General features: G+C 42.0%; 1 protein-coding gene across 1 annotated transcript in view; it reads left to right on the top strand.

Moving 5' to 3' along the window:
• Positions 1-12,182, top strand: part of DRC11 (dynein regulatory complex subunit 11) — a 160,847-nt gene extending 148,665 nt beyond the window's left edge. Inside the window, exons 17-19 of the mRNA XM_084830199.1 lie at positions 5,869-6,046; positions 7,802-8,040; positions 11,235-12,182. Coding sequence (XP_084686325.1) covers positions 5,869-6,046; positions 7,802-8,040; positions 11,235-11,384 — 567 coding nt within the window. The 3' untranslated portion in view covers positions 11,385-12,182. The remainder of the gene's footprint in view (positions 1-5,868; positions 6,047-7,801; positions 8,041-11,234) is intronic.
• The last annotated feature ends 559 nt before the right edge of the window (positions 12,183-12,741 follow it).

Genomic DNA, 12,741 nt, shown 5'->3' with positions numbered 1-12,741 from the left:
TAGTCTTGCTCTTTCCTTTTTTCTAATGACTTGGAAGACACATCACCAGTTATGTATTCAATAGCAGGTCTGTACAGGTGTTTGCCTCACGCATGTGTAGACTTAAAGTGGGCCTGCAAGCCCCACCAAACATCCCAGCCTCCAAACACCATCTCCACCACCCCTGGCTGCCATTTAGAGCACGGAGGTCTGAAGAGGGCTTCGCAAACGTGTTTAACTGAATGCACTTACAAAGGTCTGGTACTCGGGAACCCTATCTTAGCACCATTCAGTAACCTCATCATATTGTCATGTTGTTCCCAGAAAATAAGAAAATCACAGTAGATCATGTGTTTTACTAGAACCTTGTGTCCTTGGTGTAGGAATATGTTAACTTTTTTATTAACACAGTACTCTTCACTGGGCACCATGGAAATGAAAAGGCCAGATCATTTTTAAAAAGCAAACAAGAAGACATAGCAAAACCCAGTGTCTCGTTTTAAAATATAGCTGCTGGTAACTTTGTGGGAAAAGCTGAAATCAAATTTTAGATTTTGTAGCTGTATGTAGAAACCTGACTTAAACCTTTTAAAATCATGCCACCTATAAAATGCTCAAAGCGTGCAGAAAAGGCTTGAATGTGTCTCAAATTTTAGATCTTGAAACTCATATCTTCTGAATGTCTTTTAATTACATCATTCTGTTCATCATCAGTTTTCAAGATAAAATACCAACAGCAAATTTGCCAAATAACAGCCTGCTAGTTAAAGATCAGTTGAAAAGAAATCATAATCACACAGATGCTGTCACGTGACTTTTGTTCTAAATTTAAGAAAGTATTTTTGAAACTACCCAGGTTTAGTATCTGCAGAGACATAATGAGGCAACTTTTCAAAAACTGCATATAAATGTTGAACCTAGCTTTGAGGTGACTGATGCCCTCTGCTGGCTGAAGTTGGCATAAACAGTTTGCAGTACTGATCTCAGTAAATAAAAGTGATGGGTATTACTAGGCTAACTTGCTTTCACAAACCCTACATACACTTATTGCAACAGAAATGGATCCAGTAGCTGATATACCCTTAGATATTTTGCCTCTCTTATCCTAAGCTGAAAGAGATTCTTAAGCTCAAATATTGCTACCATCTACACTTAAGTAAACTATGACCAAGAAAGTATTTTGACATCTGCAAATTCATAGAATGCAATCCAGCCAAAATTAGCACTTTTACAGTTCATTGATTTCAAGGGGAGAATTTAGCATGTGATTACATCTCCGCCACTGATATCAGTGAGACCAATAAGTATCATTGGCTGAATTGTTTCCTTATTGATTCAGAAATGGGAAATTTCCACTTGTCCACGCTTTCGTGCTAAGGGTGCATTCAGATGTATATATTTTTTAGCAGCAGGCCTGCTGTGGAAGCACATTCACTGCACTGTGGTAAAGCAGTCTTCCTCCAGATCAAGCGCAAGGAAACACCCCCTTTTTTTGTTTTCAGAAGTTGCTGTGCACAGTACTGATTGGCTAGGAACTAGTTAAGTCCTGACCTACTTCCCCACTCTTCTCCAATGCAGTTCTTCATTTTTTTAAAAAAAAATCCTACTTTAAAAATAAATTATAAATTTATAATAAATAATTCCTACTGTAGTTGAATAAATTTGCATAGGTGATAAAAGATTCAACCTTCCCCCCCCCCCCAACTGTAGGTTATGGGGTGCCACCTCAGTGGCTCCCTGACCTTAGGAAGATTTACAGGAGTCGTGGAAGCTGCCACTTCAGGAGGGGAGCGTTAAAGTCCTCGTGCATGAGTGGAGCAGTCGTTGTGCCAGTCTGGATTCTGACCAGAGTACTGAACCAACCTTCACTAGCCAATATATCTGTCAAAAGGGTTGCAACAAAGTGATCAAGGATCAAGCTGCAGAAGAAGAAGAAAAATACAGTTGATCTTATCACATACCTTATTTTTCCCAATGAGAGGAAATAATTTATAGGAGGCTGTGGCCCCCCCCCCCTTAATATTCCCAATTCAAAATGCTGGCCTTAAATTATGTGGGACCACCAGCACCCTTATGAAGCAGCCCATGTGTTAAGATCATCATCAGAGCCCCTACTTGCTGGCAGACACTAGGGAGGGGCCTTCTCAGTGGAACCCCCTATCATATGGCATTCCTTCCCAGAGAAATGCAGTTAGCTTCATTTCTTGTTCTTTTTTAAAGGGTTCTAAAAACTTGTTTGTTCCTTTGGCTTTTAACTGAAAGGTTTTCTAGGTATTAAATACAACTTTGGATTTTTACTCACACAATGGGATTTCCCCTTGCTCTTCTTGCCCCCTGCAGCCCCCCGCATGCCCTCCAGATCTGGGGACACACGAGGGGGAGAGCTGCAGTGGGGAAGGAAAATTTATTCTGCCAGCCGTTCCTATTCCACCTGCCTACAGCCAGCATTGGATCCGATCCTATATATGCAACTTTTATTACTGTTTCATTCTTAAATTTGTTTGAAATCATGATTTTATGAACTTTTTATATTGATTTGGAATTATATGTTTTATATTGTAAGCCAACTTGGGAAGACTGCAGTCTTGAAGGCGGCTAAGGAACACATTAAATAACTAAATGAGCCTCTTAGCTATTGGCCTATTCTACACACAGTTAAGTCTTCAGTCTGAATTTGACAAAGATCTTAGGGAGGGGTAATTGCTGACTGAGGTCCAGTGAAAATCACTCCTTCATCCCACTGACACCAGTCAGATTCCCCTCCTGATGTACATTTTTGTGAACTGCCCAGAGAGCTTCGGCTATTGGGTGGTATAGAAATGTAATAAATAAATAAACAAACAAACAAACAGCTATTTCCTCTCCTGATTGGGAGGCCCAGTGGCTGCTGTTTGAAAATGACATGCGACATTAAATCATGTGTTTAACATCACATGTACTTTGGCCCTTAGTGATTATCATCATTCCTTCTAATAATGAACTTAGGAGTTCAAGTGCCTATTAGTTTGTAAATGAAAGTCTCCCTCCCCACTGGAGAGACCTGAATGGGACTAGGGCCCAATTGACATGAAAATGGAATGAAAAGCACTTTCTGGTTATATCTGGATTTTCATGAAATTGTTTTGGTCTGTCAGGGGCACACAAAGCAAGAAAAGCAGAGTATATACTACCTAAAAACCCACTTTCATGGGTCACACAGCACTTGAAACCACCATACTTCAGGGTTGGGTGGGTGGAGTAGAACTAAATATCAGCCCCGTAGGTGCTGCTCAGCAAGTGAGAGAGGCTTGTTCCCCACCCCGTCCATGTCCCTGCTCAGGAAAGTTTACTGGAAGCGCTGAATTAACCCCCTGTAGTTTACCCCACACCTCCCCCCTCTCATCCACAATTAGGATATTGTGAAAGATTAAAAGATACTGCGCTATTGTGAATGGGAAAACGTCACTACTGAGATATAGTGAAAGGATGCAACAGCATGAAGTAGTGCTAAGTGGGAAAGAAAGCCTGTGTCGAAAAGCGCCCTACTGCGAATGGGGAAAAAGAGGGAAGGGGGGCAGCCCCACCCCTTGGCCATGTCACTAACAGGGCACACCCAGGATTTAATGCAGGGAGACGAGGCACAATGCAGCGGAACTGCATGGGAGCCGCATTTAAGGAAGAAAGATGCAGTAAAAGGACTTTCCACAAATGTGCCTTTTCCAGAAGGAAAATGCGGGGTGGCTGCAAATTGGCAACAGTGTCATCTGTTGCAAACGACCCTGATGTACTCTCGCTGTGCACTAAATCAGCCGTGTAGATTGGGCCTAGGTGCTGTCTGAAGTCCTAGGCCCCATCTACATGAACCTTTTACTCTGGGATGACTGCGAGTCAAGGTCCCCCGGGACAGACGACGCAGTCGCCACTTCGCATCCATCCATGGTTTTCTCCTGGAAAATGTAGATTTCCAAGGAGGCATTTTGCTATGATGTTTTTTGTTTGCTGTGGGTTTCCCCTCAGTTGTGAACCGTCTGTCTCTTCCCCAAACTGACTTCACATTTTCAGTGAACGTGTTGTAGGCATGCGTAGTGCTTGCGTCGCTCTGTGAAGCTCCTTTACTCCCCCCGTCCTTTCGCAGCTGCGCAGTTACAGAGGCACAGAGAGGTGTTTTCATTTATTTAATCACACTTTCACACATTTTTGCAGCTTTGTATCTTCGCAAGGGTTGCTTTTGGACTCGGTGCCCAAGGGCTGAGGGGTCCTGGAGGAGGACCAACTTCACTCTGGCCACCATTTCGGAGCGATGGGTAGGCACGTACCACTCACGCCTTGTGAGTGTGAACCATCACGAGAGTCTCAGGCTGGGGAACTGACAAACAGATGGCGTGGAAATGCAGGTGCACAGAACACCCACATTTTACCTAACAAGGGACGGACAGACACAACAGAACCCCTAAAACGCAAAACAGACACTGAAGTGTCACACCCCCATGCTCACGGGACTGCACAGCTGCACATTAAAATATAATGGCAAAAAAAGGGGCACGGCATAATGTGTTAGGGAAGCCCGCAGTAAATCACACGTGTATCACAGCAGAAGCCAATTCGAAGCTGAAATGCTGTGCAGTTGTGATGGGGTGAAGGGTGAAAGCGGCGCCATGTAGACAGGGCCCTCAACAAGCACATCCCCCTTGAGGGGCAGGGGGGAGATACATGGCAACATTGTGTTGCAGATCCCACTTGTTTGTATATTAGAAATCATTACGACTCCCTGCTCTAGTTTAGCATCCACTAAATCTTCCACCCATTACCCCGTTCTGGACAGCAGGTGTCCTTGGACAGCCTCTCAGGTACATTAATTTTTTTAATCTCCGTGAGAATGAACACTGCATATTAAGTGACAGTTGTGTCCTATAATCCAGCCTTCCCCAACCTGGTGCTTTCCAGGGGTGTTGGACTACACCCCCCTCCAGCTAGCATGACTAATGATAGGGGGTCTAACACATTTGGAGGGCACCAGGCTGGGGAAGGCTGCAAAAATCCACATTTACATTTTATGGGAAGAAATGGAGCAGAAAAATGACACATACTTTGGAATTTTTACAGAGGTGAAAAAGTATCCTCTCAGAGATCAGAGGAATCTATGGGCTCTAGTAGCTGAGAGGGTTTGGGCAGTACTTACCAAAGCTTCCTGGTCTCTCTATGTTAATGCATGCATGAAAGTGCAAGCATTACATTTTTATAGGGATGGCAGAGAATTCCGCCACGGATCTCGGTGAAAAATCTGTGGAGGCCATCTGTGGAGGAATGGCCTGCCCCCCCGCGGATCCCCCCCTGGGATGAGACTTACCTGGGGCGGATCTCCCAGGCGGCAGCGGCTCCAGCGGTGGCTTCGGTGGCGGCAGCTGTGGCGGCTGGTCTTCTGACCGGCTACGGCCGCCGCCATTTGTGTTCCTTATTTTTGGCTGTCTTAGTCTACGTAAATATTTACGTAGACTAAGACGGCGAAAATAAGGGGTACGCAAATAGCATAGAGGATGACCCCAGACAGAGTCTCACAATGAATTAACAGGTTTTATGTATAAAACAAGGTTGTCCTCAACCTAAAGGATCGTAGGCAGTAAAGGGAAGTACTGATTTACCGTGACAGATTTTATAAGCTTTTCTTTGTGCTATGAAAATTCTAGGTTTAAAAAAATAGCAGAACCCACCAATAAAGCTTTTGCTTTACCCATAAGCAAAACAAGTCCTGCCACATAACATTGACTCAGCACTCTATTTCTGCAAATATATCTGAAGTCTAGTACCAGGTTATGCCTTTGTAAGCGTCAAGTTAGTTTGTTCTGGAAGAATAGAGATAGCTTTATGCATAGCTCCAAATAATAATATACCTCTTTGTATTTAATCTGGAAGATGGAACCTAAACGTTTGAAGAAGCAACTTTCCAAAATCATGAAAACTCTGAAAATTGAAGACCGAGTACTGATAGTGGGAACCACTAAACGACCCTTTGATGCAGACCTCAAACCATTTTGCAAAGTTTACAAGAAAATCATTCTGGTTCCAAGGCCAGACTATGCTTCAAGATATGGCAAGTATATCAAAACATGTGATGGAAGTAGTGCTCCTTTCTGCAGACATACTTTATTTGCATAAATTAGCATTATACTTAACGTAAGTGAGTTTTATAGCACTGTGACATAAATTGTTACAGTTTACTTTGGCTTTATAACAGATCTATTTTTGCTACATTGCACTGTTCCACTGCACTTACACTTAGTAAATCCTGGCATCTATTAATAAAACTCTTGATAATCTGCAGCACTACCACAAATTTATAGTGATCACACAAGCCCTGCATTCAGACTTAAAGCTAATCCACAGTTTAACACTATGGGAATAAGCTTGGGCTTGTGAGCTCCCCGCTGCCCTGTAATCTTCCTGCTGTTTTAACAAGGAGGATTTCACTTCCATTTTCAACTAACCACAGTTACTTGTTTAATCCGAAATGATTAGTGTTAACTATGGTTTAGGGCATGGGAGGGCAGCTTCCAGCCCACAGGCCTAATCCAGCCCATGGAGATTGCCAATCTGGCCCATGGAGGCATGGGCTCTCTCTGGAGGCCACTCCCCAAGCCCCATCCCCTGGCCTAAAGTCTCAGGGGGGGGGGCTTTGTGAGGAGAGCAATCCCTTGATATCTGTGATCTGTTACTGGAAATAAGGGGATTGCGGGAGCGGTGATTTCGCCTGCCCTGTGTCCTCTCCCCAGTGGAAGAAGGCTTGGAGGATCATCCCCCTGACATGCCTGCTGGGGACCAAATGACATCAGAGGTTGCGGCTACACCCCCTGACTTCATTTGGCCCATGGAGGGTGGCGGGGGTGTCATCTGGACACCACCCTATTCTGCTGTCTGCTCCTGGCTTAGGGAAACAAGCCAGGATTATAAACCAAGCTTTGAAGTTTCCTTTTTTCTCTAAACCATAGTTAAGACTAACCAATGTTTGTCTAGGTTCCTAAATAATGAGTAATTACAGTTCGTTGAAAACATAAGCAGTTGCTTCTGATCTCCTTCTCATGGCCTCACCAGAGGAGGAGAAGGTAGGCAGCGACATGTGAGCCCTTAGGCTTGTGCACATAGCATTAAACCATAGTTTATGATACATGCAAGGCAGGCTAAGAACTACATCAGACTGCGTTTCCTACGGGATTCTCATTTGTACAGCATGTATACACCGAGAAGACATTCTCATCTCGATGATGCGCAGTGCACACCTGGATCTTCTTCTTACTGAAATATGGGGAAATTGACAGCTAAATTATCTCCAGGGTTACTTGCTGTACATTCTGGTCTGTTTACTGTGTCTGCATTTAGGACCTGAGCAATCTGGACTTCTTCCTGGTACCTTAGATACTCTGGATCAGGAATGGGTCTTTTAGTAGAAGCCTCTTGGGTTCAAGCTCAGTATGAATTGTGAATTCTGGGCACATGAATTACTTCTGACATTAAAAAAACCCTCAGTTTTAGGAACTGTGTAACTATAATTTCCAGGGTAGTGCCAAGTGCAGTTATCACAGAACTAGACATCTTCATTTTCAAAGCAAGCATATTTTAATATACCCTTGGGTACCAAACATTTGGTTTAAGTACCTTGGGGATACCAACCATTTTAGTAATTTCGTAAAATTAGTAGATATAAAATCAGATCCTTAAAACTGGTCATTCTACTACTACTACTACTACTACTATTTGTTTTTGTACAGTTAACGCAAGCAGATTTTTTAATGTTCAGGTCACGTGATAACCTTGTGACTATGTTTTCATTTTTGTTGTTGACACTGGGCAGTTTTATGGAAACACTTCATTCAGCAGAATGGAGGGTTATTCACCAAACAACTGAACATCAGTTGCCTGGCACAGGTGTCCGATGGTTACACTCAGGGACACATAATCAGTGCAGTTCAAGCAGTCCTAACTGAACGACGCCTAATGCAACTGAACAAGAAGCCACTGACTGCTGTTGAATTCCTGACTTGCCTAGCCAGGCAGGATCCAGTATACAAGGAGGAAGAAGAAACATTTAAGGTTAAGTTGGTCTGTTAAGAAATCTGTCTTTTTGCCTTAATTAAATCATAAAATAGAGTTCATGATGCTTGTCCCTTTTGCACAGCACATTCAAATTAGGGTTTGACCCATGGCCTATTCATACACTTTGAAATATGTGTTAACCAAACATAAGGCAGAGCCATGTGTTCACACCCACCTCCTCCCCACTGCTGATTTTGCTTCGCCTCCATGTATTTGTCGTAATGTCTGCATGCAGTGTGTGAATGTTGAATGCAGTGCGGATATGCCTGATGTCTGTGATATTTAACTGATCCCAGTTTGGGAGATGAGAATTGCTCTGTTTCCAGTATACCTGCATGACAATACATGCACATATGCTATCAGCCTGCGGAGGAAGTGAAGCACGGTAGGTGCAAGTGGGTTCAGTCCTGCTGTACCACTGAACATTCTGCCTATACACATTTTCAAATATGTGAACAGGACCTTAGAAGAAATGCAAGAATGGAGAATGCAAGCTCAAATTCCCCAGCACCCCATACCAGAAAGATTATGAAAGGGCAAAGCCACTGCTGCAAGAAAATGGTTTGTGGACAAATTGGTTATATAATTCCCCAGTATTACCAGTGCATTCCAAATGTCTTCATTGTTTCTCAGGGGAAACTCATTTGCAACAACTCTAAAAACGTATTTTAACAGGGCAGGTTTGATGCTTATGTACCAGTTAGACAACAGCTAGTCTTAGGAAATGTTACTCTCAAAGTATGGCTGGCCTGTGCTCCCTCGCCATCATCAGTGTTGGAACCTTTGAGAAGAACTAGCACCCAAACCTCCAGATAAGATACGAAGTTCTTACATTGGGTAAACATAAAGAAAGAGACTGAACAGGTTGTGGATGAGGCTTCAGCATCTCATCTAGTTCAGTCCTGGAGCTTGAATTTTTATAATCATTCTCCCATAGCAGAAAAGCTTTGGCTATTTCTGCCAGTCAAAGAGCTGCCTTACAGGGTTTTTATGTTGTTCACTATCATTAGTCTTCTGATTAAACTGAAGCTCTAGAAGGATAACTGTTGCAACAAACATGACAAATGTCTTGCAGCACCTTAAACACTAACAGATTTATTGTTGTGCAAACTTTTGAGGATTAGAGCCCACTTCATCATATCCTAGAGGGGACCAAAGAACAGAATCGAATATGTAAATGGAGGAATGAGATTACCGACTTCAGTATTTTAATGAAGGAAGAAATGGCCACTGGAAATACTCTCCCTTATATAGTTTGGAGGACAATGAACAGGATGAGGGTAGGGGTGCCAAGGTGTAAGACGAATTAATTTAAGTGGTGGCTGCTGGCTGATGACAATATATTATGTGAATGTGGAGAAATCCAAGACCCAGTGTATCTGATGTTGTGTCGATTACTGCCGGAGTCTTGTACTGTTGACGATCTGCAGCAAGCTAATGACAAAGCTGTGGCGGCAGCTACATTTTGGCAGAACAAAGTTTGATCTGGATACGAAATAAATAAAATCATATGTGTGAATTAATGAGGACAAAGTCATGCATATGTCATGCATATGACAAAGTGGGCTCTAGTCCACAAGAGTTTATACCACAATTTGTTAGTCTTTACGGTCTTTCAAGATGTTGTTTTTACCAACAGATGAACAGTGCTGCCTTTTTGGATTGTCAGGAGACCAATGATTGCGAAAGCTGCGTTTTAGATATTACCACCATTAGCATCCATTGTTGCTACCAATAACCTCTCCAGCATGCAGTCAATGTGCATTGATGAAAATAAATTTTAAATGTTCTTACAGTGTACATGTTACTATGCCAGCATCTCATAGTCCTAGGGGAGGCTAACATTGGCTAATGTTCCAGGCATTCAGACTGGCAGCAGGAGGCACCCATTATTTCCCATCCTTTGCACCCCATGAATGGGATCCAAAATATCATGTGATTAGTTCTGTATATTAAAGGGGGCAAATCACTTTTAAACCTGAGGAGACTTCCAAAAGCAGATAGCAGCCTGTGGTTAAAAAGTCAAGTATCCCACTGGACATTCCTGCGCATGCACCTAAACCAGTTATCTAGATTCCGTTTATGACTCCCCCAGTACACACACACACCTTGCTATTTAGTTTGCATTTAAAACATATTTTATGTATCACATTGTTTAATCCTTCTTCCAAGAACTTCCGGGTTTCATGATTGGAAGGATTCATAATCCAATCACATTATGAATTAATATTCCTCCTATGGAATTGTGTACTCCACAAGACATATAAGAAAGAAGACTTATTTCTTTTAATATTATTCCACAAAGAATACAAAGAAGTAATATTAATATTTTAAATTTTACTTCAAAAAGACAGATTACACCCTCCCAAAAAAGGTATTTCAAATATTACATGCCTATAGTAAGAGTTCCAAACCATAATGAAATATATCGATTTCCCCCATAAGTTTGTTGAGATGACTATGCCTTTCCTTCAATGAACTTTGGCTGACAAGAAAGATATCTGACTTGGCAATTGTCAAAATTTTAAGACACCATCCATAATTGAAGGGATAGTGGCAGGCAATAGTCCAATGCTAAGCCAAAAGTATCCCCAGATATTATCCAGTGTTTTAATACCAAATCTCATGCTCATGATATAAGAAGCTTTATATTTTCAACTTTTTAGTGAACTTATTTGTGATAATTGCCCTCTTGTATCTATTTTATTTTCTAATAGGCTTTCATGCTGGATTAAAATTCTTCATTGACATTACCCACTTAATTTTTGTAAAACAAAATGTCAAGAAATCCTGCAATAAACAGTTAAAAAAACACACCTTGCTGAAATCAAATACCCAAACTCACTTGTGCATCTTGCTGCACTGCCAAATTTTAAAGAATGGCATTTCCAACTAGAGTTATATACCCTGGGAAATAGGGTTGATCACAGAGATTGTAATGGTATCATAACTATAGCAACTTAAGTACCACAGCTATGTATTCATGTTAATGAGCCACTTCAAGCAGATGATTGCTACTGTTCTTGCTATAATAGCATTCTCAGGAGAACTAAAGATTGTGATGCTGCTTCTCCACAAGCCACCCACAATTAGGATTCTTGTAAGAAAAGGACTACTGCACTGCAGACTGAAAAAAAAGTTACTTGCATACTTTCAGGCTCCTTAAAATATGTTTCCATCTGATTTTGCAGCTTTGGTATGCAAAGACTCCTCTGGGAAAAGCACGAGTCAAATCACTGACAGAGAATGAAGATACTGGAAAGGGAAAAGGAAAAGACAAGGGAAAGGATAAAGAGAAAAAGAAGGAAGGCAAGAAAGGCAAAAAGAAGAAGAAAAAGTAGCAATGATTCTATTGAAAAATCCTTTTAATACTCAGCACAGTTATAGAACTATAATCTGTTGCTGTGGAGAAGAACTATTGGGGGTGGGGGAATCTTTTTTTGAAATTCCAGGTCTCTGCTTGATTCCAGTGCAGCCTGTATCTAAAAGTGTTCTGTGAAAAATGGCATCAGTGTGACATTTAATTCCTTCAAGGTAAACTAGTGACCACTGAATTTGGTCTTATTACTTAGGCTGTTTCTTATACAGTTACTTGTACTGAGACAGGGAATATCAGTTCATAGGAAGATATTTTAAAATTTATGGTAATCTGCCTAAAAATGCAACTGCATATTTAGACACTTTTAAAAATCATTTATATGCATGTTGTTTCCCCAGGTGAGAGTGCAGCAGACATACACAAAGGAATCCCCATAGAGTTCAACAGAGTCCTGTTTCTTCCCTCCACACACACACAGCTCTCTGGATGAGCACACAAGCAGCTCTTCATGGTAGTTCAGGGAAAGGGGGGTCCCACATCCCCATTTTCAGGAAATTGCAGCATGGAGAGAAGGAAGCTGGGTGGAGATAATGGGAGGCATGCATAGACCTCCCATCCCCAGATTGCTTACGTATGTGCCACGCACACATCCTGGGTGGGGGTGGGGGGGATAGGGCTTAGCTGAATGCTACAGGGACCCTCCTGTGTGTGGGAGCTGCACCCTTGTGTGAAAGGAGTGTGATACGTTCATCCCTTACAAAGCTAATTTCTTCAGTACCTGTAAGTCTAATGTATGTCTACTTCTCAATAAAATGTTTAGAGCTCAAAATGTTGCTTTCTGTTGTAATCTGACTGAGCTATTTCAAAACACTGTAGTCCACTAAGTGAACACCTAGATGTAAGAAAGTAGTTATTTTTAAAATAAGAGCTGCCTGCGTCTCAGGTTCCACAGAGCCCAGATGCCTAAGAGCCCAAATTCCAAACATGTTTGAACTGGCTGCACTTACTGACATGAAAAAACTACTGGCCCTGGACCAGGGTACAGATTCCAGTAATACCATAAAGATGCATCAAGCCAGACCAGAATGGACCACAATGTATAATGTATGGGGGGAAAAACCCTCCCTAATCACTTTTTAACCATCGAAGGTCTGAACTCCCTAATTGGCAGAGATTCCCAATTCCCTGCATGCACAAGTTCTAGCAATTACCTTTGTTCATTTTAATATTTATGAGATGCCTTTCCAACTCAGTACTGAGCTATACTGAGGAACTAGCTGGACCTCTCATGGGAGGAAGTTCCACAAGAGAAAACCTTGCTCCATACATTCTCCATTCTCACTACAGTGAAGGAAGGATGCAGAGCAGATCTCTAGATA

The sequence above is a fragment of the Heloderma suspectum genome, chromosome 1 (genome assembly GCF_057233095.1).
Source record: "Heloderma suspectum isolate Gila_16-S chromosome 1, 16-S_ref, whole genome shotgun sequence".
Lineage (NCBI taxonomy): Eukaryota > Metazoa > Chordata > Lepidosauria > Squamata > Helodermatidae > Heloderma > Heloderma suspectum.
The sequence above is the reverse complement of the archived record's forward strand: the minus strand, read 5'-3'. Positions and strand labels throughout refer to the sequence as shown.